Source organism: Fistularia commersonii, chromosome 6, assembly GCF_037954325.1.
Source record: "Fistularia commersonii isolate RoL2024-O1a breed Wild chromosome 6, RoL_Fcom_v1.0, whole genome shotgun sequence".
NCBI lineage: Eukaryota > Metazoa > Chordata > Actinopteri > Syngnathiformes > Fistulariidae > Fistularia > Fistularia commersonii.
The window spans coordinates 13,592,990-13,620,341 of NC_141289.1; the positions used below are offsets into that span (position 1 = coordinate 13,592,990).

The 27,352-nt window shown below is 39.9% G+C and overlaps 1 protein-coding gene across 1 annotated transcript in view; it reads left to right on the top strand.

Moving 5' to 3' along the window:
- Window positions 1–27,352, top strand: part of ptgfrnb (prostaglandin F2 receptor inhibitor b) — a 69,296-nt gene that overhangs the window by 25,461 nt on the left and 16,483 nt on the right. Inside the window, exons 6-11 of the mRNA XM_086148261.1 lie at window positions 12,730–12,876; window positions 13,001–13,161; window positions 13,258–13,378; window positions 14,110–14,329; window positions 14,433–14,620; window positions 20,688–20,795. Coding sequence (XP_086004387.1) covers window positions 12,730–12,876; window positions 13,001–13,161; window positions 13,258–13,378; window positions 14,110–14,329; window positions 14,433–14,620; window positions 20,688–20,795 — 945 coding nt within the window. The remainder of the gene's footprint in view (window positions 1–12,729; window positions 12,877–13,000; window positions 13,162–13,257; window positions 13,379–14,109; window positions 14,330–14,432; window positions 14,621–20,687; window positions 20,796–27,352) is intronic.

Below are 27,352 nucleotides of genomic sequence, written 5' to 3' on the forward strand. Positions count from 1 at the left end.
AATCCAGGTTTCACTAGTTGTGTGTGCGTCTGTGTGTGTGTGTGCGCAAGAGCGGGAGAAAAGCTTTAGAGCTGCATGTTGTTTCTGTGTGACTTCTTTGCTTGCAAATGCGTTGTGAGCTGCGACAGATGAATCTGGTCCCAAGGGGAAACTTTAATCCTCTTGTCACCCTGTCGCATCCTGCAGCGAAGACGATTGATAAGTCATGCCTGTCTTCTACTCTGCTCCTGCTAGATATGCTGTGTGTGTGTGTGTGTGTGTGCGTGCGCGTGTGCACGTATGTACGTATGTATGCACGCGCACCTGCTGCTCTGATCCCCCCTCTTAAAGACCAACGATGTCAACCACTGTTGCCACAGTAATCGATCAGTGGCAAGGTGGGTGGTCCCTCTGCCTGTCTGTCTGTCTTGCACTATTTTCATCCCTCATGCTCCTAAATACTGTCATGTCTTGTTCCTTAAACCTGGCTCGCAAGACTAGCTTGAATATACAATCTAGACTGATTTCCCTTTTCTGAATGATATATAAAATTTACTTTTTTTATGATTAATTTCAAGAGTGTGGACTCAATCAGTCTCTCCTTTTAATTATTTAGCTTTACCCAATGGTTTTATCACAGAGCTTCTTCATATCTTTATTGCTTTATGAAGTTTGACTTTGTTAAACCCTAAGTGGAATTTTGAAGAAAAAACACCTGACTTGAACCTGACTTTCAAAAGCTTCTTGGTTCAAGTTACAGCCCTGGCCAGCAGCCTATTAGCACAGTTTACATTGTTGCCCAGGCCAGAGAATTCCTCCTGGCAACTTCATGGTAATGGCCTCCATCTGTTTTTTTCAAACCACAAATATTTATTTTCTTCCTCTGGAAATATTTGGGACATTAGAGTTTCCGGTAAACCCCAAGCAGATATTTTCACCACAAATGTGTGCAGCTTAAGTGTTATGTCAGGCACCCCTAACCATGTTCCAACACTTTCACTTTGGATGTCGCTTGGGAAAACAGAACGTAGGATTGCGGTGGGAGTTAAATTCAACTCAAATGACCAAGTAAGCCGATAACTCGAGAACACAACAGCATATCAATTCTGTAGTGAGTCCAATCCACCTCTCAGATACTAACTTTCATGTTATGTGCTCGTTTGTGCCTATAAAATCAATTTTGTTGTCCGCTGGCGCGAGCTGAAAACTATTCTTTTACTCTATGCTGGCTGTTCCCACTGGTATACGCAGCATTCCCAACGACCTACTGTATATCCCCGCTAAACACATTTGTATATTTTCTTAAAATAAATGCCAAAGTCCGTAAAGGTTATTCAAAGTTGGAGGATTCAAGTGTGTCCAGCCTCTGGCCTTTTACATTACATTACATTACATTACATTACATTACATTACAGTCATTTGGCAGACGCTTTTATCCAAAGCGACTTACAAAAACTGCAAGTCAGTCACCGAAGATCCAAAGTACCAGTCGTCGGAAGTCAGAAGTGACCAGTCTACCAAATAGTCATCTCCAAATCATATGCATTCATACATTAATTTCTTTGTTTTTTTGTTGTTTTTTTTTGGGGGGGGGGAGCTAAGTGCGATTAGTGAGGTAGTGCTTGGTGAAGAAGTATGTTTTCAGCTCATGGCGGCCTAACTTTTACATCCTCTCTCACGGTTTTCCTCCGTTTGTGTGGCCGCAACTTCCCTGCTGTATGATCAACAGCTTCCTTTCCATTCAGCTCAAAATCACCAGGCATTTCTGAGAAATAATGAAACACAGAAATAGCAGCAGCCTAATATTGCACTTTCTATGCCACCAATGAGTAACGTTAGTGTCGATTAGGTGTTTGCTCTAGTTTACAAAATAGCCCAGTTGTTAGTTTTAGTAATGGCGAAATTCCATTAAGCTTCTGGAGCATCCTGCTATTGTCCAGCCTCACGGAAACCATTGCTGATGTGATCGGTAACACCTGTGCTTTTACTGCCCCCACAAGCACGAGAAGAAACTGTGAAATGGGCCTTTGGCTGCTGAGCTGTAAAATTACAGAGTCTGGCAACATGGTTTTATTTGACTTCTTATTGGTTCCCTCACATCTGCTGTGTTCAGAGACAGAGAAAGTTGAAAACTCTGCCATTTAAAAAAAAAAAAAAGGAAAAACGTATTTAGCGGCAACACTCGTAGAGGTGATGCACGTGAGTGAGTGGAGCATAGATTAACTAGTCTGCCTCATTGAAAGAGCAGCAATAGAGTTACTTAATGTACTAAATTGTGCTCTAGTTTTACACAATGTTTGAAGGCCCTTTATCCACTTGTTCACAGTTGCTGCCAGTCTAATAGAGGAGACAGTTTTCCTGCTGACGGGAGGGGGAATTTTTATTAAACGGTCCTACGAAATGGTTATGAACACGTTGCAATTTCAATGGCAGCTTCACAAAACTAGCATCTTGCCGGTGTCCTCTAGCTTTTAAAACAAATGGGGACAACTGAAGAAACACACTGAGGGACAACAATTAGTCACCTTTCAAAAAAATCAGCAGCTGTTCACCACAAAAGTTCCAGTTAAAATTCATGCCCAAAAATTTGCCAAGAATTCCATCAATTTTGGGGAGAGAAACGGCTTGACAATAGATGATAAACGGCCAAAGTCATAATAAACAAAGGCGTAACCAGTAACAAGAACTTGACATGAAAATGTAGCAGAAAATAAAGAGAGACTTTCAATCTTTGAAATTATAAACAAAGATCCAAATCTGTGATACTGTCAGCGGTGCATTCAGAAGCATTTCACAAAATAAAAATGAAGTTGAACTCCCGCACTACTTCTTGGAACCAGGGAAACTTAATCCAGGAGTGCTGTGTCAGACATGATATGTTCTAATCTGATTTCTGAATATCAGAATGGTCATTTTTCTTAAGGCTTTGCCGCTGTCATGTTTGCTTTCTGCTATACATGTTGTCGCCTGTTTTTTGTTTTTTTTTCCAAACCAAAGGATCATACACAAACACATTTCTGGTGCTGCGGGTGTGCTCTATATGTCAACTATGTCCGTTAGTTGAAATAACAACCATCTCTTGCAGATAGAAGTTTCTTAAAGCCTCGAGGACCCCTGTTACATTTAGAAATACCAACCGGGTATATGAGCGCGCAAAAACACACACACACAGACACACACACACTCAGTTCGACTGAGGCTACAGCTGAAATATCAAAGGCTGTGATTTGAACGAGGCAGTGTTGTCTGTGTGTGTGTTTACAAGCATGATAGTGCACATACATTTTCTGCCTACTTACAGCATGTATGTGAGTGTTTGTCTGCTGGGCATTTTATAAGTATGTGAGAATGGAATTGGGTTAGTTGCAGACTTCCTTCACAGTAAAGGAACACAAGCTCTTCAAACATTGCCTATCTATGTGTATTTGTGTGTCCCACATACTGAGGGTATGAGACTGCTCTAACTAGTGAAACTCCTACATTTAGCCTGGAGGTATACATTCCTTCATTCTGATGTGTGCGCATGCACACACACACATACCAGAAATAACATTTTTAATTGACTAAACCTCATAGATTTCATTATCATTACTCTTGAGTTTGAGACAAAATTTGTGCGCGCATGCATGAATGTGTGCTTGTGCACACGCTCACACGCTGTCAACCAGTCATTTCCTATTCTATTGATGTGCGGCCTTGAGGTTGCCCACTCTTCCCACGATGCTTGGCTGCAAGCATAGCATTACAGAAAGCACAAAAAGAGTCGGAAGACTTGTTTCGACACTCCCCATGGCAGCAGCTCCCCCCCCCCCCCCCCCCCCCACACACATACACTTATAGAGGGTGATTCTTTTCACCCTTGGCTACTGCCTGTATGTGCGTGCGTGCGTGCGTGCGTGCGTGCGTGCGTGCGTGTGTGTATGTGTGAGAGAACGTGCATGTTAATTGTTGTGTCAGCAGGTATTCTTGTCAATGGAGTCACTTTTATTCGAAAAGAAATGTTTTACAGAAAATTCACATTTCTGTAATTATGCTATGTGAGCACATTTTATTATTGTGTTTATGATAACCGTGTATCTACAAAATGTCTGTCACCAACTATCATAATAAACTGTTGAAGACCAAATCATCGCTTAATGTTCACATGGATGCTGTTATGTCTGTACATCTACAATATAACCATCTGATCATCTAAGAATGTCTCCCCAAATAATTTCTTTCTTTCCTGCTATTGTAATATAGTCAATTGGAAATGTATTTGTCTGCTACCATCCCAAGTTTGGAAAATTGTTGACAAATTGTTAATGTTATGAATTTACTGTTACTATAGCACCATTTCCAGATATTTTCAACAAAACTGTTTTAAAGTTGCACCAGGATCACTTGAATGTTGTCTTTAAATTGACAAAATCTTTTAAAAGGCAGCAAGAAATAAGTAAGAAATCAACAGAGGATGGCCATGATTTTGCAGAATGAGGAATCATTTGTATTTAATAGCACAAGACTGTGTCAGAGGTCAGGATTAAGTAACACGTGACAAATTTATCTTTTTAATGTTTAATATGAATGTAATTATTTCATATCTAAATGATGCAGTTGTGTTTGTGTGTGTGTATGTGTGTGTGTGTGTGTGTGTATATGTATATATATATATATATATATATATATATATATATATATATCAGTGTTCTAAAAACTGTCCTCCAGATCATCAAGTTATTTTATTCTCATATCATCCAGCAGTGTTTGGCTGCCAAGCATTCAAAGTTTATCACTTTTCTGATATAGAACTCAAATCCAGTTCCCGCAGTCTTAGTGTCCCTGTCCTCTGATAGGAGATGAACTCACTGTTCTGCTCGTGTAGATGCGGTGCTATTCCTCACCGATATGAGCCAGTGGATGTGGTGAGGTCACATCTCCACGCCTTTTGGAAGTGTTCCATCATGACTGATAGGAAAACCGGAGGCGTCCAAGCAGACACTCTGGGGAGAACGTCTCTTATGGACAGGTGGAGCCGAAGGAAATTGTGAAAAAAACTATTGAGAAGTCCGCCTGGGTTTGTGTATTGCTGGAAAACACCGCCTCGATATAAAGCCCCCCTAATCTGTATTTTTATTCATGCAGTCCGTCAAGTGACTGACGTCATTAGTGGTGACAAACCTAGAAAAATAATCTCACACACCTCACCTCACCAGTTTACAACTCTTGAGCTTCGAAGCTAATTTTTTTTAGCTCTCCTGTCAATATCCGTCAGAAGAACAGCTAGGTTTTCCCAGGTAAATATGTGGTGTCATCTTTTAGAGCCACTACCTTTTCTATCATTGTTTACAGTGCAGTGGAAACGCGTTTCACTCCTGTCAAAATACTAAAGACAAAATGGGCCGCTTACAAAACACATGGAATTATTCCCCAAGGAAAGAGTTAAATATCCTTATTGTAGTTCTTTCTTTAAAAACCTCAGGAAAAAAACAAAAAACCTTCATCCATCTGAACTGAAAGCGGCTAAACAAAGGCTGTTCTGCAAAGGCTTTTGGATTAGATATAATGATGTTTAGAAACCGAGCCTTTCATTGTACTGTCTTCCAACTTCATTATCTCTTTCAGTTTGGATGTACTCTCTCTCTCTCTCTCTCTCTCTCTCTCTCTCTCTCTCTCTCTCTCTCTGTATTAGCATGGGAGGCATTTCTTCGTCTATTATTTAGCTTCACGTTATATGCTATGCTCAGACATGGCTTAGCTTGCTTTTCAGTCAGAACATCTGTAGAGGATTTGCGTGCAGAACAATACGATCCATTATTTAATAGTCTAAATATCAAATGCTTGGGATCACACAACACCACACAGTGTCTGATACTGGTAGAGCAGAGGGTAACTCTGTTACCCTAGTGATAAATGTTACCAGGAACCCTGGCATTGGTGTGAACTGGTTACTGTAGTGTTATTTGTCAGTTATTTATCAGATTGTGTCTTTCTGTTCTCTATGACATTAGACTTCTGACCCACTTCTTTCCAGAGTGGGTCAGCCGGTACCTCACGTTCATCTTGAGACAAGTGTTGACTTTAGGTGGTAGCAGCTCTAGTAGCTTATTCATTTCTGTTGTTCCAAACACACATGCACAGACAGACAAGGCCAAAGGGAAAGCTGACCTTCTCATACGCCTCTGTTGTTTTGGTAGAATATAATATTCCTCTCCACGTAGAAACATCCACTGCTGCCACGGTTGGAAGTTCAACTCCCCTCCCACCAGAATTGCATTGTCATAGCCTAGGGATACTCTGGACTTCCACTTCCTCTGCTTGATATGATTACGATGCCACGCCACCCACCTGTAAATGAGCCAAAGCAGAAACCACTGACCCAACACGTTTGAGTGAAAGCCCAGCTTTTTGGCCTCCCTATCTCCCACAATACCCGAAGGCTTAACGTCCTTGTTTGGTGTTACATGGGAGGGTTGTATATACAGAATGTGTGCATGTTTGGGAACGCATTCTATGGGGAGCAAAGATATATTTTTCAAATAACAATCTCAACACATTGAATATTGTATATTGATATCATGTTATACATTTTTTTAAATATAAAAAAACATTCACCAATCTTCCATCTACAAGGCTTTTTGCATGTTCCTAATCAAATCTTTGGGAAATGCAGCATAAAATGGCAACTTTTGAAATCAACATGTCAATTAGAATTCAGCAAGATAAGAAGTAAAAAAAAAAAAAACTTACTTAAGAAGTAAACATTCCAAAATATTCCCAGGAAAATGGGGGACAAAAAAACAGAAGGTGCCTCTTGGAAATTTGAAACTGTTAGAGGAATCTGTGATTAAACATTTAAAAATATATAATCTTGGGCGCTAATCGAAGAGGTATCTTTGTTTTCATCTAATGAGTCTCGCATTAAGAAAACTTTTGCAGTCATTTAAATATCTATTGATGTAGCTTACGCACATTTCTTTCTCCAAACATATGCAGAAATCTAATCTAAACCTTATGTGAAAAATTAGCCTCTGAATATTATATATCATAATAAGGTTTGCACAGCCCTGGTCTGAATATCCAAAAACAGTTTTTGGAGTAGTTTTTGCATGCCTGCTTAAAGAGGATGTGAACTTTTTAACACATACACATTGATCTAACTTATTGAAGTACAGAAGTTGATTAGAATGGCTTTGTTAATGTGGGATGGGAAAACACAATACCATTCAAAAATATGAATTGTCCCTGCCAGTGTCCTGCAGTCGACCTTTGCTGTAGGTTTCCCAGCTGTCTCTCCTTCTTCTCCTTGTATCTCTTGGCTGACAGTTTTCTAACTGAGGCAGAAAAGTCCTCCAAGCCCACAAAAGATGTCAAGTCTTACTTACACCAAATCCTAAGAGGGCTATACAGCTGTCTTTCTGTATGATGTGCATGGCCCCAAAATATGTTGTGCTGGGAATTTCAAAATAATAGAGAGAAAATAATAAAGAGAAAAGTGATCAAAATTCAAGGAGGTTTTAAATGAAAATGAAGAAAGTAATTTGGAGTTGGCAATTATGATAAGCAGCACCACAGAAGTAACTATCATTCCATCTCTGTGATGTCCCATGGGACATCTCCATCTAACCCTATTCCCTGTATCCTCCTCTCTCACACCAACTACCTTCATATTGTCTCTCACTACGTCCGTAAAGCTTCTCATTGCTCTTCCTCGAGACATTCTGCCTGGTAGCTCCAATTCCAGCATCCGTCTACCAATATATTCACTATCCCTCCCATGACCCAGTCATGTCAGTCTGGTTTCTCTGACCTTTTCTCCAAAACATCTAACATGTGCTGTTCCTCTGATAGACTCATTTCTGATCCTATCCATCCTGGTCACTCCCAGAGAACCTCACATCTTCGTCTCTGTGACCTCTAGCGCTGCCTCCTGTCTTTTCGTCATTTGAACTGTTTCTAGTTTATACAGCATGGCTGGTCTCACCACTGTCTTGTACACCTTTCCTTTCATTCTGGCTGACAGTCTTCTATTGCATAGTACCCCTGACACTTGTCTCTACCCATTCCAACCTGCTTGAACCCGTCTCTTTACCTCTTTTGCGTACGCTGCGATGCTCTGGACTGTCGACCCAAAGTACCTGAAATCCCCCAACTTCTCTATCTCCACTCCCTGCCTTTCTCAAGTCCTCCCTGAATATCATACAACAGTCCTTCCTTTTCAGCTTCTACCACTTTGTCCTCTGCTCTGCCTTTGTCCTCTGCTCTGCCTTTGTCCTCGGCTCTGCCTTTGTCCTCTTGATCTTCCTTGTCACCAGAGTCATCCTACAAACCAGCATTCTATGCTGTCTGGCTACACTCTCACCTACAACTACTTTGCAGTGACTGATCTCTTTCAGGTTACCTCACCTATACAAGATGTAGTCTACCTGTGTGCTCCTACCTCAGCTCTTAAAAGTTACCCTATGTTCCTGTCTTTTCTTGAAAAAAGTGTTCACTGCGGCCATTTCCATCCTTTTTGCATTATCTACCACCATCTGTCCCTCTGCATTCCTATCATGTATACCAAATCTGCCCATCACTTCTTCATCCCCTCTATTGCCTGCACCAACATGCCCATTGAAGTCTGCACCAATTACCACTCTCTCATCTCTGGGGATATTCTGCATCCCTTCATCTAGCTTATTCCTGAACTTCTCCTCTAACTCACATCCCACCTGCGGGGCATAGCCACTAATAACATTGAGCATCACACCTTCAATTTCCAATTTCAGACTCATAAGTCTATGTGACATTCTTTTCACCTCCAGAACATGCCTAACAAACTCCTCCTTCAAGATAACTTCGACTCCATTTCTCTTCTTGTCCGTACCTTGATAGTACAACTTAAAGCCTGCTCCTAGGCTTTTTGCCTTACGACCTTTCCACCTGGTCTCCTGGACACACAATATATCCACTTTCCTTCTCTGCATCATGTCAACCAACTCTCTACTTTTTCTTGTCAAAGTCCCAATATTAAAAGTCCCTACTCTCAGTCCCAGACTCTTGCCTTTCCTCTTCTCTCTCTGCTTCTGAACACGCCGTACTCCTCCTTCTTTGACCTAAAGTAGTCCGGTTTCCGTTGGTTCCCTCTAGGTCATCTGTACCAATGGCGGTCATTTAAGAAGGGCCTCAACGGATCCGGTATGATCCAGTTATTATGATGGATTTGCATGTTTGGTTTTGGCAAAAGTTTTACGCCAGATGCCCTTCCTGATGCAAGCCTCTGCATTTATCCGGGCTTGGGACAGGCTCAGGGAGACATTGGCCCGTGCCCCCCCCACCCCCCCACCCCCCACCGGAGGCTGGCTCGGGGAGACACCTGCCCGTGACGCCCTGAGGCTGCAATGTCTGCTCTCATCCCTAATAGATCCAAATTCTAACCTCAAAGACAGGACTGAAGCAAGTCAAACCTCCCCACAAACTAAATGAAATTGCATAAAAACTATTACATTACAACTATATTTTCTATGTCTGTTCAGCGCTACAGTTAGGCAGCCACATCAGTCAACTGTTTATCCCCCGATGTGTATAAGCAGAAGAACAAGAAAAAAAATAATGAACGATGTATTATTATATTAAAAAAAAGAAAAGTTAGGAAAAGTCCCTTAAGTTTAACCTCTGATTACATGCATTGCAATGTCTGGTTTAATGCATTAATGACTCTGACCTATTTTTTCTTCAATATGTCTCCTCAAGCTATAACACTTAATTGAGTGTTTTTCTTTTTAAAGCTTATTTTTTTACACTAAGCTTCTATCACTAAACTCCGGTGGTGAATAATCAGCCAGATTCAGCTGGGAGGACACACAAGGTCAGCAGCATTATCCGCTTGTGATACATTTAATAGCAGGTGTTTTTTTTTTGTTTGTTTTTTTTCCCATGCAGAAGCAGAACGGGTTGAATGGATTTCCGGTGATTTGTTGTTGTAGTTTTAACCAGATTTGGCAAAGTGATATCTGGCAACATTGCGTTGTAAAGCTCTGTCGTACTTGTTGGATTGTGTTTTCAATATAAGACCTCTTATATTTTGATCAGTTTTTATTTTTCTAAAATGTATATATATTATATTAGTAGCTATATAGAAAACCTTTAACTTGCAAAATTCTAAGTGGGTGGGTGGGTGGGTGTTTTAATATGTACAGACCTCTTTGATCAATTCAATGAGTCATCCCGATGCTTCCCACCACCTGCGAGTCAGAGGTGTCTCGAGCACAGTAGAGCAAAGCAACCAATCAATGGCTGCCACAATTGAGAGGGAGTCTGATTATCACCTTGGCAGTTCCCAAGAGAGCACTAACAGGAAGCTATTATCTTGACCTGAATATATTATATTTACTGATCAATCTTACTAACTTACAGTTGAGCGAACTGACAATATTGGCCAATATTCCTTATTGAATGGGGTGTTTCATTTGATGTCATCATTTCATTTTAAAGAAAATAACATAGGAAAATGTATAATGTGTTTGCTTATTTTTCCCTTTTCTCTTTGTCTGTATATGTATTTAAACAATGTCTTTATATTGCCAGGATATATCTAAAATTCTGTTGAGATAATTCTAGGTGATTTAGAGGGATTTGATAAAAATACGTTTAAAATAAAATGTATTTATTTATTCAATTTCAATTTATCTTTTTTATGTCACATGAAGTATGTTAATGATTATTCAAAAGCGCCATGACTTCAGCTTGTGTGCAGGTTGTTTGCTTGACTAAATAAGGTAACAGTGCAGTGGAATTGGTATTTTGTTGAATTGTCCGGAAAGCAATGTCCTTTGAGTGTGTGTGTCACACTCAGGGGTGGTGGATGGGTCTGAGAGCAGATGGTGACTATGCATGATTTTCAGAGAGAGCATCAGAGTGTGTGTTTGCATGTGTGTGTGATGTCAAAATTCTATCACTGGAAACCACCTCCTTTGCCAAACACACAGGCATATCTACTATTGCATGTGTATTTCTTTGCTCACAGGTTTATTCAGGTCATGGCATACTAAGCCATCACTTTGTGTTGTTTTAATGACATATTGAAATCCATATAGATGTAATGAAGATAATACTACAGCTCCTCTGAAATCAGTTTACTCTATTCGAGGCGTAGCAAATAGTGTGTGTGTGTGTGTGTGTGTGTGTGTGTGTGTGTGTGTGTGTGTGTGTGTGTGTGTGTGTGTGTGTGCGTGCGTGTGTGTGTGTACAGTGCGCGTGCATGTGTGTGCACGCAGTCTCTCATGTATTGCCACACGTGTGCATCTCCACCTAAGTGTTCTTAGCTGACACTCAAGCAGGTTGAAGTCTCTTTTTGTGCGATTCCTGTTCATTGATGCATAAAGGTGCAATCTGGATGTCTGACTGAGAGGATGTACACGCACCCACAGGCACATACACAGACACACACACAAACACACCAACACTGTCACACACACCAACACTGTCACACACAGCTCACCTCTCACAGTTAAGTGTTATTTTAAGTCTATTTCGGCTATCCAGCTCCATCATCCAGCTCTATTTACAGACCAAACCATTAAAGAATCTGCACTTGCTTCAGATGTTGTGCAGTAATGCTACACTCCAGCAAAATAGATAAACACCTTATGAAAGTAAGACTCCAGTATATCCAGCACTGTACTTCTTACCAGGAGGCTTGATGTTAATATGCTGTTTTTGGAAAACCAAGGTATTATTCCATCAACAAATGAGGGAATGTTGAAGCCCTCCTAATTCCCACGGTGTTCATAGTAGGGCTGGCCTCACACTGTAAATTATACCAAATCATTGTCAATGGTTAGGCCACATATTGGACATGATCAACCCTTTGAAAGTGTGATGCAATTTGAATTAGAAAGCATATATTAGAAAGTCTTTTCACGTCATGAATGCATTTGAGCATTGACCAATGGTCAAATCTGTTTCATTCTACAGGACATTACTCATGACTCCGTTCATCTAGCATATAACTGTTTGAAATTTTATTCCAAAGTCATGAATCAGTGAAACATCACAAAGCTAATATATCCACAAGAATACTTTCCAGAGAAGTCAGAGACTAGAAATGTTCAAACAAGGAAGCTTGAAAGCACACTTTAATTAAATACTGTATTGTTTAGTATGACAAGTTTGCTTTATTTAAACTGAGCAGCCAGTCTCACAGTTAAGGGGCACACATTTACATGTGTTTTTGTTGTTTGTTTTTTAACAGCACACACCAACCAAAGACCTGTTTCTTTTTTTTTCCCTTTTCTTTCATTGTCTAAATTGCCACTATAGCTGAAATTTGCTGGCAGTGCCCTAATACGCTATAAAGTGCATGTATGAAGAAGAGCATTGTGAAACTTAACATAGCCTGTTGTCAATAATATTGATGGCCTGTTACTGATAAGAGAAAATGCTGCCATAAATTCGCTGTATTGTGCTGTCATTTACAGGATACAGATTTACTATTCAGTGTCAGGTGTTCAGTCTCCCAAAATTTAAGCTTGAGATCTTGTCAAAAAGCCATTTAAGTACTTTGTGTTGCTTTTCTCAGAGGACATCTCATTTAGCTTTTTCCTCAAACTCAGCACCACCTTCGCAATGCACTTAAGTCCATTCAAAGCATAATATTTGTAAAAGCTTGTCCTCTTGATGTTGAGAACATTGATTTTGAGAATTTATGAAATGTATTTTTGTCATTTCATATTTTTCAGAGTAACAAGTGAACACAAATTGAATTTTAAGCTCTTTTTTTCTCCTCAGAACCGAGCTTCACACCGACCCTTGATGCCACCCTGAGCCCCCAGATGTCTACCCAACCCACAGAGCTGGCTTGTCATGTGACCAACATTACGCATTTTTCACCGAGAGATCGACTGGGTGTGACATGGGAGCATACTTCACTTCCTGGTATTGTCATTAATGTCTTCTATAAAAGATGAATAAAATAAAAAACCTAAAAAAAATATATATATCACTGAGAGAACTGCATAAGAACTCACATAATACTCTTACTCTGTCCAACCACCTGAAGGTACAGGAAGTGATCCTCAGGCTTCGCATACTATTGGTTCCTTGGACGGCCGCGGTAATCTGTTGCCAGGGCCAATGTATTCTGACAGGCTGCAAAGTGGTGCGATGTCACTGACCAGACTCAAGCCCAACACATTCAAACTGAGATTCCTTCGCACACAGGTAGCGACACTAAGAACTGTGAAGACTTCTTTTTATTGTTGAATAGCTGTATTGTACTTTGCAAAATTCCATCTCCACGTCTCTCTGTGTCTGCAGGAGAATGACATAGGCCAGTATGTTTGCACAGTATCCGCTTGGAGTATTAACAGCCAGGGTGACATGCTGAAGATGGCTGAGTTCCGGAGTCCACCACAGACTGTGCGGTGGGACACCAAACGTAAGGAAATTTTGTTTATCTGCCATCTGTGCACAAATCGCTCTAGACAATGTACAAGATAAATGTTTATCATGTTTATCCTGGCTGTAAACCAAGCAATTCCATGTGTTCTCATCTTTGCTGGAATTTTCATTTAGAAATAACATTTCTAGCCAGATGAAATGGCATTGCATTGAATTGGATGATGAAAAGGATTAAGGGTTTGAGAAGAATTGTTGCATGACTGTACTGATGTGACTGGTAGCCAATAATGTATATGGCCATCCTCTGATCCAGGACTCTTGCTAGAATTAATGATGGAAAGTTATGCAGAAAACCGGAATTATCTTACTGAAAAAAAACTGTGCCGTCTCGTCATAGTAATCCTGCTGCTGAGTTTTATCAATGAGCTCTAATGTCTAACCATCATTTTCAGACTTCAGAGAAAACTCTACGACACAATAGACCTCTTGTTGTCTATTATTCTCAGCACACACAGAGACTTCCTCTAATGCCAGCCCACATGCTGAACTTTTTGCCCTCACTTTAGTTAATTGATGATGTAACGGCACTGCTGTGTGCACGCATCTGCTTAAAATCAAAATAAATTCTTGGTGCAATTGCTTATCTCTTCCTGCTGGCGACCCGCAGGGAATTCCCTGCTCGAGGGAGTCTGTCCTTCCATGGGGCTGAATAATGCCTTTCATGAAGCTGCCTTCTTAATGAATTGATCGAGCGTTGGATGTCTCCAGGTCCATCTTTAAACGTCGTAGCCAAGCGCATCCGTGAAGCATCAGTGGGCGGGGCTACCTTTGAGATGAGCTGCACCGTGGTACCTGAGAACCTCGGTGACGCCGGCTACTCAGTGCTCATTCAGTCGCAGGAGAGCCTGGAGAGCAACGTGAGGACAATCATGACACTCAGCCCGGATAACGTCGTGCAACATGGAGGCGCCACAGACCCCAACAGGAGGTATGTTCCCGGCTTCTACACCCTCAAACGCATCGGGAGTGGTTTCTAAGGGATTACCTTTTAATAATCAGATTTGTAAATTTCACAATCCCTGTCCACTCAGGGACAATCTTGTTCTGACAAAGTCGGGTCCAACTGAGTTTCGATTTCGCCTGGTGGGCGTCCAGCTGTCGGACAGAGGTTACTACTGGTGCGATATCACGGCCTGGATGAAGCAGCAACCAGGACAGGCGTGGACCAGAGCGACCAGCTCCGAGTCAAACAAAGTCAGGATAGATTTTCAAGAAAACGGTATGTATGCTGATGAGTTTCTGATTTTTCTTCCTTTCACACGACTTAAGTACCTAAGTCATTTTTTTTCCACAAACACTGTATCGATGTGCCGCTTTTTAAGAAGGTCTCGACTCCCATCAATACGCTTTACTTGATTGCTGCAAAAACCTAATCTTTACCAGCTCATTTAAAGATGAACATGTAAGGTGAAAACTTTCAAACGCTGATGGCCAATATTAATATCCTTTGACTGCACTTCCTGTTTTTAATTTTGTCTCTTATGCAGTACTCTCTTCATTATGCCATTGTACTCATTTACTGAAATTTCCCTTAAAGTAGTGTATAATGAGCATGCTCAGTCAATGTTGATGTATGTAGATGACTCCAGCGAGCTTCGTTGTTAATTTAAAGGCATGTTTAGTTATTCGGGCTCAGTTTCCTAACAAACTCGAGGTCCTAAAGGCTAAATATATTTGAAGTAGCTCTCTGCTGAGGAAAAAAAAAACATGCGCTGCTCTGTTCAAGTCTTGATACATTATAAGAACGTCCTCCACCCACACAGTGTTAATGATAACCAACATAAATTTCCTAATAAAGCCCAAAAATAAAGATGTGCACACACACCTTAAGCCCTTTGACGCCCACCACAAGCACTGGCCTACTTAACTTTCTTTGATCTGGCTGTGAGACAGGAGGAGGAACAAGAGCGTCAGGGAAATAAAGAAGTGAGGAAGAGGAGGGTGAAGACAAGGAAGAAGAGAACTAGATGGAGAGTGGAGGGATGAATAAGGCAGGGAAAGATGATGAAAAGGATGACAGGTCAGGCTGAGTCTGAGAGGGGGAAATGGAGGCGGGAAGGAAGACTTGAGAGGATGAGGGGATTGGAAACACAGGATGCTACTGAAAGGATAGAGAGTGGGGTAAGAAAGTGAGGCCATACACCAAGGAGGCGGAAAGAGGGGGATGGAAGAAGAATGGGGAGAGATGTAATCGCTGCATGGTCGAGCGGGGCTTCTCGAACATTCATGCTTCGATCCACAATTAGGATGCAAAAGATTTGTGACCCTGATGGCTGGGCCAGTCCAGATGTTTTAATGCAATCTTTTTTATATTTTTGAGATTATTTTCTCATTGAATAATAAATATTCAAGTGGAAAAATGATACTCCAAAAGACAACATTTGGTTTCATCAATTACTTTAAGATAAGTGACTTTTTTGATTCCATGACAGGGAAATTCTATTGTTACTGCTGCATTACATGGTGTAAAAGTGTGCAAATAGTAATAATAGAATATAGATACAAATAAACAAAGACTATGTACAATAAATGCAATGGCAAACAAAAGAAATGCCTTGTGCTAGGAATGGTAGGAGAACTATCAGGTGCACAGTAGAAGACGTGGACAGTAAATATGACATGACAAAAAGTGAGGTGTCTGTGGGAATGTATAAATATAATTGAAATATATAAATATTGCACAGAAGAGAGTGGTAAGTAGAGATTTTTGAATTCATCGTTTGAAAAAAAATTCTGTCTTTTGTCTCAAGTGTATCCTGATCCAGATTCAGCGCACTCGTGTTACATTAATTCTGACCAGAAATTAAAATATAACAATTAAAAAAAAAAAAAAAAAAAAGAAAGAAAATTGATAGAGATATACCAGATATATCGTGATCGGAATTGTAGTGGTTATTTGGATTACAAAGTATTCTAGCAGCTGCAGCTAAAATTCTGCAGACATTTTAGTCATTGTCATGATCTGGCCTGGCTGAACTGATATACAGTATAACTAGGATGTTGCCTATTGAGACTGGTGTTAACCAGTCTAACCCTGATCCTGAATTGGAGAAACATCCATTGTCAGAATATAGTAACACTGGTTGTCAACCATGCTATGTTAAAGATTACAAAGATAAAATTAAAATAAAATAAGAAAACTACTACTACTACCTACAGGCAACCTAACTGTGATTGACGGTAACGTGCACCAGTTTAGCACCTAAAGGATGAAGATAAGCTGAGAGTCAGGGTGAGGTATTGTCATTTTAAAAAGGGACTGGGAGAAATTGCTTCAAAATACAAGATGACATTCGAGCTTTGCTGAGTGAATGAGTTTAATACCTAAACAGTTATAATTTTTGCATCTGCTGGAAAGAGGCCTACACCACCTGCGAGTCTGACCAATTCTGTGCTTCCTGCATGCGACATTGTTGCACATCTTGTTTATAAAATGGGAAATGTAGCCGCCGGAAGCATGTGAAGAGGTTTAGGGGAGACAGGCGGAGAGGGAGTAGAGGGGGCCACTAAAAAAAAATTCCTCCAGCTTTCCCCTGGGAGGGCAGGACCCTTGAGCAATGCCTGTTCCTCTCAATTGCCGTTTTACCTCCCGTGATCTATCCAGTGCCGATTCCCTCCCACACCCCTCCCAACTCCCCTCACCTCTCTCGTCCCTCCCTCACTTCCTCCCATCCGCCCCTCTCTCACTGGGACATCTTCAAAGTGAAGCCCTTTGGCCAATCAGCCAGCTGCAGAGATCCACACCACTGCTTTCCTTTTCTTTCTCAGCTTGTATATTTGTGCGTGTGCATGTGTGCGTGCATGTTTGTGTGTGTAATCTTTCAAGTGTTCAAGTGTGTGCAACCAAGTTGAACATTTTTAGTTGACCCCACAAAGAGCAAAACCCCCTCCACACACAAACACATGCACACTCAAACTGACAGTATTCAAGCCGAGCAGTTTTCAAGAAAAACTTGTATTTGCCTTGGGGGACGGAAAAAGTGTGTGTATGAGTATGTGTACATGTACACGCACTTATGCGTGTTTGTGGTATGAGGTGGAAAGTCTCAGAAGGTTCCAGTTGTATATTCAATGTTTCAGATGTATGTTATTTTTGCCCACACAAGATCTTGTACATGACATATGTGAGGACACAAAGCTTCAGCTGCCCCTTAAGTGTTCAACAATTTAGTGGTAGATGTGTGACAACATGCGGATCGAGGGCTATAAAGGATAGAATGTAATTTATTCATGTGGAAAAAAAAAGTTGACACATTTCTATGGTTGGGGGTCTGTGTGAAGGAAATGAAAAGTAGCCTGAATTCAAGATTGTATCTCAATCATGCTAGGATTCCAGTTTCCACCCCTTAAATCATTTGGTTTTATTATTATCATGATTTCATTCTCATGGTTTCACCACAGGGCTCAGTTTATAATCTGCTGCCCACTATAGCTTTACCGTCCATGTAACCTGAATCTATCCTGCCCATGGATGGGATCAAGCTTCTTAAAACATTATTTCATCCATGTACAAAACATTTAAAAAGCAAACCTAAGAGATCCAATCCAACCACTCTCATTTATATTCATTTTATTCAGTTACACCTCTTCAATTTAAGAAACTCATACACAACCCCCCCCCCCCACACACACACACACAAACAGACTAACAAATGTACTTTCTGTGGTTAATTCTCCATGTTCTTAGCTGACATCACGACACGGATATCCCATCAATCAACTCCTGCAGAAAAAAACACTTAAATTAAATATGAAATCTTAAAGTTGCACTCAGTGATTCAAAATATATAGATTATGGCCTACTTTGCTGATGTTGTTACAAGAGAGAAAACAGCCTTTTCACTTCTAAATGCAAGTTTACTTAATCTGGCAAAAAAATGGCCAGTTGCTCAAAACTATTGACACTTTCCGATCCACCTCATCTCTTAAGGTGGTGTGTAAACGACCTGCAATTAATTTAAATTTGCCTTTTATATGTTAGGTGGAATGAATCCTTGTCATAAACTGGAGTTCCAAGATTTTTTCCGGCTTGTGATATCGAAGACTTTCATCAATAATCAAGCCATAATTTTGTCCTGCAGGTATAACACACCAAATAGTTTTTACATTAAGCCGTATGAGCAGGTCTTGCAGTTGATGCGTCAAGATGACATACCCATTTAGCAGAATCCCCTGAAAACATACTATTGCAGCAAAAAAAAAGAATAATTATATAGATAGAATTTTGCTGTCATGCTTTACAGTTGAACATTAGCCACACAGGGAGAAGGCTGATTTACCTTGTTAAACACCCCACAGTGCAAAGACTCAAAACCGTGTTTCATCTCTGCTGGTGATGCATCCGGAGTGAATGTGTCATCCAGCGCTTTGTTTGACAGTACAAGTAACATCCCTTTGTCAGATTCAGTCAAAGAACGTCTTGAAACTTTTCAGACCAGAAAAGCACGAAAAAACATCTGTAGCTGCCCTCTGTCTACTGTTTATTTTTATACATATATTTGACCTCATACGCTTGAGTACTGAGTAGTGGTTGATAATACACTTCCCATTCGGCTACTGTTGGCGTCCTCACGTTGCGAGCGAGGGGGAAATACTTTATGCTTTATCATCATAAATATAAATTAGAGACAGTAACTACTATCTCCAAAAATGTATTGTGAAAACAGTTAATATATATATTGTATATGAGTCCCAGTAAAGTCAAATCTTAACCTACAAAAACAGAAAAATCAACAGCATAAAGCTAAAATAAATGAGTGTGATATGCAAGTCAGTAGAAAACCAACAATCTGGGCTGAATAAGACACTCGCACTATAACTGGGACACTTGTATGTCATAAATTAGTAGTCAAGCTGCCAAACCAAAGCTACACACAGGCTTCATTGTCTCACACTCAAAATGGGAATTTAGCTGTTGTAAACTATGCGTTACAGTCAGTTGAGAGGACTTGAAAGCGGCACAGATGTATTAGTAGCAATTTGGGCCGACCAAGATATCCAATACAAATTTGATTAACCTCTGCAAAAATGTCTCCTGGACAGAATTATCTATTTTTGTATTATTCTTCTTGTTCTTCTTTATCTTTGGGCTTTTCCCTTCAGGGGTTGCCACAGCAAATCAGCATGCTCCATCTAACCCTATTCTCTGTATCTCCCTCTTTCACACCAACTACCTTCATGTCCTCTCTCACTACGTCCATAAGTCTTCTCTTTGGTCTTCCTCTAGAACCTCCTGCCTGCCAGCTCCAATTCCAGCATCCATCTACCAATATATTCACTATTCTTCCTTTGTACATGACCAAACCATCTCAATCAGGCTTCTCTGGCGTTCTCTACAAAGCATCTAATATGTGCCGTCCCTATGATGGACTAATTCCTGATCCGATCCATACTCGTCACTCCCAAAGAGAACCTTAACATCTTCATCTCTCCGACATCCAGCTCTACCTCCTCTTTCCATCATTGTCACTGTTTCTAGACCAGTGGTTCTTAACCTTGTTGGAGGCACCGAAACCCACCAGTTTCATGTGCTCATTCACCGCACCCTTCTTTAGTAAGAAATAAAATATGATTTTTTTTACTGGTGCACGAAATGAATTGTGCATTAATATCACCTTGTTCAAATAACAAAACCAACACAGTGCATGAACTCAAAACAACTTACCTCAGTGTGACTTCTGCTGTTGCCTTTGAGAATCTCAGAGCAGGACGCTTTCAATGACTGTGCCCACTAACTGCAGACTAGAGTAAGGGGTGGACCTCTGCGGCGGAGGCTCCACCGAACCCCCGAGACCGACTCACCGAACCCCTAGGGTTCGATCGAACCCAGGTTAAGAACCACTGTTCTAGACCATACAGCAACACTGGTCTAACCGCTGTCTTGTACACTTTCCTTTCATTCTAGCCAATAGTCTTCGAGCGCATAGGAAATTATTTATTTTTCTATTCATTCTCAAAATCATTGCTGATTTATTTATTTTTTTTGTCAACCTTTTCTTTTTCCATCTACACTTGAGCTTTTTCTTATTTTTCTGAAATTAGTGTACCATACATAAATCAGGGACTCTGACTTTAAAGCTTTGTTTAATGTCTGCAAGTAAAACTTTGGTTCCATAGAGAAACTCCTTGGGGACAGGAGCAGGGAATTTTAATGTATGTAGGTTTTTAAAAATAACTTTACGGTTTAAATGAAATGCTTTTGATCGTCATGGTGTCTCTCTCATGTTTGTCATCAGTGTTAAATATCTTTTCAGTGTAACTTATTTGAAATGATGTCATCATTGCAGGCCCCTCCTTCTCCATTGCCATCCATTCCGATGCCAGCACCGTTTATCCATGGCAAACGGCCAAGATGAAGTGTTCACTCAGTGTCTCTGGTTCCTCCCCTAAGACCGGTACAACGCACACTAACACGCACACACACACACACACACACACACACACACATACACAGACACACACACTGTCCATATATTCCAATGTTGTAGAAATCCAACCAAGCTCATTCTAAACCAAAGTCCTTTCATAGTTTTATCGTTAAAGAAGTCAACAAGAGCCAAGCAAAAATGTAATTTTGGTTTGTGCATGTATCTCCGCTTCGGTAAAAAAAATTAAACCACATCAGATACACACATCATGAATAAACCTCTTGAATAATAACGTTAATGGAAATATTTGCTTCCTTTTAAAAGCTGATAAAGCTTTTAAAATAAATTATTTCAGTTATGATATGTGAAATTTTGGTTCTGTTCTAATACCTTTTATGATCATATAGGATATTTCTTTTTTATTATTATTTGTAATTATTGTGCAATTATGGGCTTATCTGCAATTTTGGAGATTTTTTAACAATTTCTCAGTGTACGGGCGATTTTTAGCTAACCATTACTGATGTTATAAGATCCTACTGTTCCAAAGACCAAGTCAGCCTGGAAAAAATGCATAGGATGTAAACAGCCACTTTATATCTAAAATACAATTTCTTACTTGGTTATTTTCAATACATTGTCCTGCCCTATTCAATTCTCATGAATTCCTTTTTGACCTGCTCAAAACCTTCACCAAATACAGAATTATCACCCTTATAGTGATTTCAGACTAAGACTAAACTAAGAGGCAAAGGCATGCACAGACCCAATGTCTCACATTTACTTATAATTCATAAGTCAATCACCTACTGTCGCAGGGTTCTTCATGTGTTTCTATTTTTACACACGTAAAAAGAGACACGCAGCTGTATCTGCCTTGCACACACAAATGCTTTGTACATGTACTGCATTCTTCACCTGCCAAGTCTGTCAACAGCAGCGCTAATAACAATGATGTGACTTTTGTATTTCAAATGGCTTAACGCAAGAAAAAGACACTGGCGCGCTCACTTTCAGTCCTCTCTGAATAATTCCACATGCATGTGTGCTCGGTAGCTTGAAATACCGCTTACTGGTTGTGTTGCACTACAGATAATGATGATAATGATGATATTTGCATCTTGTTTCACTTCTGTAATGAATACAGTATCAAATTGCAGAAGACTTTTAAAGCGATTTGAGGAGGAAGAAAAGTACTACAACATTCTTACTTAACTTTAGGCTCATTACAAAGAACAAACTGTAAAACCTTGTCCCACCTGTAAAGTTGTGTGGACAATAGCCAATGTTATTCATACTTTTTCATTTGCATAGCAACTCCAACTGGTTTACAGAGGGGAAAAAATGAAACATTTAAAACATCATTAAAAATGGAAACCAAGCATGCTATCAGCAAGGAGCAAGGGGAATGCTTTAAAACGTGCAGAAAAAGTGCTGGATCTAGTCGAGGAAAGGAAAGAGTTCTTCAGTTGCAGTCACTAAAGGTTTTTCGGGACTGTTGTGTCATTATACTGATCCTTATCACGTTGTGTCAGTGAATATTCTTGAGACTGTTTTGAAATGTTTTTCCCATTGCATTTTTTTGTTACTGTAAGTAGAAAAGTTCCCATCGAGCTGATGCAGTAAAAACATACAGCCTGAGCTTCATGCAGACTGTGGATCTGTGCAATATATCATTTAGGTAACTGCCATATTTTTATTTGCCTTATCCCCAGAGATAAGGAAGAGAAGTCAGAAATGGCTCCAGTTTATCAAACCCATCAATTTCTTTTGTACTTTTTGAATCATATTTGATCAATCTAATTGAATAATGTTTAGTGCAGTCCATTTGTGCCATCTATAACTCAATGCTGTTTCCTAGCATCTCTGTTCTCCACAAAAGTATATGGCATAAGTGTTCCATGGCCCATTTGCACCATATAACCAATTTGCTGCAGCGATACAACATGGTTTGCACATCTATCAATTCACCGTTACCCTGGAAATATCAATTTAATGCTTGGTTTCCATTAATTATGTTGTGCAGACTTCTAGTCACCAGAAATCATTATCTTAGCAAAAACCTTGTTCTGTCGGGAGTAGTGCAAACCGCTGTTCAAATTTCCACAAAACATTAACCCTCTTCTAAAGTTTTCATGTCAGACAATAAACCTTTCTCTTACAATATTGCTGCCAAAATCAGCCAATATAATAACCAAAGTGATACACAGGCTCTGCTTTCTTTCTGCGTCATTCTGTCTTTAGTGAAATGTGGTTATTTGGTACAAACACAATAGAAATATTCTTTTAAATGGCTTCAGAACAATACTGGCTTACTGTAACCGAGTTCAATTTACTTATCCCCTTTGCCCTGAAATGTTGAATTCTGGTCAAACAAATAAATTATTTCTACTGCAACCTCCATCATTCCTTCCCAATGTGGAAGCCATCTGCAGTGTAACCCATCATTTTCCCCCTCATCTCTCGTCCATGTATTTCTCCTGTGGCCTCACAGCCACTTTTCTACCTTCACTCCAAACATCCCTTTGTCTTCTACGCTGCTTCCCCCTCCTCATGATTCCATGCTGTTTAACTTTAACATGCCACATGATGTCATGCATTGCCTCCCTCTAACCATCTGTCACCATCATTGCTTTTCCCCTTTCACTCCCCAGCATCTTTCATATGCTGTCCCACATGTGTCTCTCAGATCAGACACTCATGAAAACATTTCACAGAGCCCCCCTCTCTGCAACGATGTGATTGGGTGTTAGGGGGTAATACCATTACCAGTTGTTTGTCCATATGTCAACTTGTTTCTTTTCACCTGTGACCTCAGGAATGTGTGAATTCATGCATATCAGCGGGGCAACAATAGTAGCACAAATGTTAGCTCACAGCAAGTAAACACTGCTGGATTGGGTGCTGTGGAGCGTGCGCTCCAGGGAACACAACACCCTTAGCATTTTACCTGACAAGAAGCGGAATTGGAGCAGGATAATAGTGTGTGTAAGCAGGCTACATTATCATTATTGTTATCAGCATTGGTTGTGGAATGAATTTGGCAGTTTGACAAGTTGTTTCAGTTTAGATATTCCACATGTAATGGTTTGGTACTGAAAGGTGTTTGTCACTTTTTATTGACACAAATGCTTTCGCAACTAATGCATCTAAACTAAATCTAGAAATTAGGGTTTGGGTAGCCATACTCAATTGGGCTGTAATACTTCCCCTTGCATTTCAGTATTGATCAATACAATATTGATTCACACATTTATAGGCACAGTGCCAGTCAAGTGCCAAATTGTGGCAAGTTATACATTTCAAAGAATGTCTAGTGTTGTAGAAACTACTGTTTTTTAAATGGGAGTCTAAAGAAGGCTCCAAAAATTATTAGTGTTTTATTACTAGGAAAATCTCAGGATTGTAAAGATGTTACAAGACATGGACACCTTTTGTTTTTGTGTTGATACCTTGTATTTCACAAGTCAAAGATTAAAAAGGGCTGAAGCAGCCACTAAGTTTGTTTAGCAAATTTTGATTGAGACCTCAAAATTCCACACAGGTAGTTGTGTTATTGGAAAAATACCATAATTAACATTGCAGAGAGAGTCATTAATCAGTCAGACTTCTAGGTGTAAACTGGTCCATGTAGAGACACAATGACACAGTGTCTACTTCTCTATGAAACTGAGAAGTTGGTTGGGAAATCCGTTGTGCTTTGGTGTCCCCTGTTAAGTCTGCTGCATTATCCACATTATCATGTTCTCAAAGACTCTTGTATATTTTTGAACTTAATCTTACACAAGCTTCTCCGTGGTGTCTGTAACTCCTTGTGACGGATGCGTGACTGTTGAAACCGGTTTTGCGGTACCGGTAAAGTGCTTCAGTCATCCTTTTAAATTTATTGTTACTCAGACAGGTTTATAAAGTGGGACAAACCTTTATATCAGGAACACTTGGTGATGCATCCATGACACTTTTGTGTTGACTCTTCATGGAGATGATGGACATCCTTGCGTCTACTACCGTCATAGATGTCGTCAGAGAATGTGACTCCATTCATCATAACATTATAAGTCTAGCTTAAGCAATAGATCCCTCATCTGTTTGGTTTTCAAAATGCTAGCAATCCTGGCACTTTTTGTATTAATTAAGGGGGTGGGTTCGGCTTAGAATAGTCCATCAGGGCAAAAACTCAAAGTTCAAACTAACTTTGCCCTGACTTTCCAAATACTCCACTTTAATGGTTTATTTTAAAGCAGGCTCAGATTTTAAATAAAAATATACCCCTGAAATGTCACCTTAATTTTCACCTACTAGATGAGGATGTTAATCCTCATGATAATAATATATGAACATTTCCTAGTTCTGTAATATGTTTTTTCATGACCATGTTTTTCTAACCTTTCCTGCAATTCTTTTGACGATTAAATAAGATGTTGGCCAGTGCACAAGCGCTCACGTATTTGTCACAGTGTCAGGATTAAAGATTTAAGGGCTTGAGTCTGTGTGTAAACATTTCATATTTACCAGTATTATAATTTAATCAACTTATTGTCAGTGTGTCTCCATCTATTTGAATCAGCATATAAAGTTCTGATTCTAATCCCCTTTCAAGACACTTCGGCTTGTATTTAGCTTGCAGATGTTACTTGTGTTACCAAAACCCGCATGGAATGAGCCCAGCTGCTTTCATAAAGGGACATTTAAGAATCCACATTCTCAGAGAGCAGGGATAACCGTATCATGAGCGTGAGTGACCTTTTGGTTGGATAATTAGTAAACTGGTATGAAGTTGCATGTGTCAACAAAGACCACAACTCCTTGTTGTGGTTTCATATTTCAAACAGAGCCATAACTTTACTTCCTGAAGTAATTACTATAAGCATGCACAAACACAAGCACACCTGTATGTATACACACACACACGACAGTGGAAACTGGGCGTATAGTTTACTTTTCAGGTGTTTCAATTAGTCATTCATGCAAAGGTGTTTAGAGAGTAGACCAGTAGAGTTGTATAATTCAAGCTGAAATTTAGGTGTAGTGGCCAAACTGATAGTATTTACATCTAATTTTCAAAATTTGCAAAAAAATCAAATACCCTTACTGCAGCCAATGTCATCACAAAGTTTTTTTTTAGTTGTATCCTGTTAGAGTTATCCCCAACAAAAGCCCTAAATGACCAGATTGGCTTTAAATGTATCTTTTTTTCCAATTTTCATTTTATTCTTTTATTTAAACCTTGACTTCTAGTATTTTTTCCAAATAGGCTGTCACATTTTAGGCATTATTAACCAATGGCTCAGAAAGAATCAAACCAAAGGAGCAGGTCTGATAGCCGCTGTATTTTCTGATATTTGCCAAACAGGTGTTATTCACCTTGTAATATAAGAAGTACTACATAAGTAGTAAAATAACTCTGAATATAATGTGCCTCTCATCTTTTCACTCCCCTTCTCTTCATTGCTTTCTTCTTCAGTCTCTCCTCCCTCATCGCCACTCTCACCAAATTACCCAGCTGTCTATGCAGGGCCGACCAGCAGCCGTTAATTAGCCAATCTCACGCTCCGTTAGCCAGCCGGGGAGACAGAACAGGGAAAGGAAATAATAGGCAGGGAGAGAAGGAGAGAAAGAGGGAGAGAGGGATCGCAGGATAGTAGGTGGGAGTGAATGAGGGAAAAGTGGAGGAAGCTAAACAGATTGTTAAAGTGAGCAAGAGTGAAAGAGAGTGAATAGAGGAGCTGGTGAATTGAGGAAGAGGGGCTCGAGAACGGCATGCAAAGTTTCCAAAAACAAGAGAGAAAAAAGAAAAGCAGGCTGTGAATTCTAACAAAGTGGTGAGAGGAAGAATGGAAAGAGTTGTTGAAGAGAGGATAGACAGTTAGGAATGTGAAGGAGGTGGGCCCCGGAAATACTCCTTGGTCGATGGGTCGATCACTGAATAGAGCGTGAGTTGACTAAAAATTAAATGTTTTTTTTCAATTAAATATTTCATTATAAAGACCTTTGTGTTAGTTCATCTTCAACTAGCAGAGTTTTATTGTCATCAGTCACAACTGGAACGAATTTGAACTGTTTATTCTGACATATTGTACTTAATTATGGCCAATCTACACTTGTCAAACCTCTTGCTATGGAAAATTATCTGCGAACTTTAGTTCACAATTCAGAAAGTGAAAAATGATATTGGCTAGCTCTAAAAGACACTCGAGTAGAAAGAAAACAGCAGGGTACAGCATGGCTCAGAAGTTAGCGACCAACTTTAATGAGGGGTCACAGGGTCAGTCCAGCAGAAAGCATATCAAAGCAGCTGCGCGACACAACTATAAAACAGAAATATTTTGAGTGTGTTTTGTTTAGATTTTTTGCACTGGCCTTCTGTAGAGGCCATGTTGATTGAAACAGTTCCTTTTTAGGTGTCAAATCATCAGGTGATTTATTCTCACCATTGAAAACAATTTGAAGTTGAAACAAGTCTGATTCATGGAGCTTTCCTAAACAGTTGAAACTTTGTCTACCCTCCTCACAAACAGACAGAGCTGGTTAGGAGGACTCTATCAAATATGCTAGAAGAGAATCTATGTGTGCTTGTTTACAAT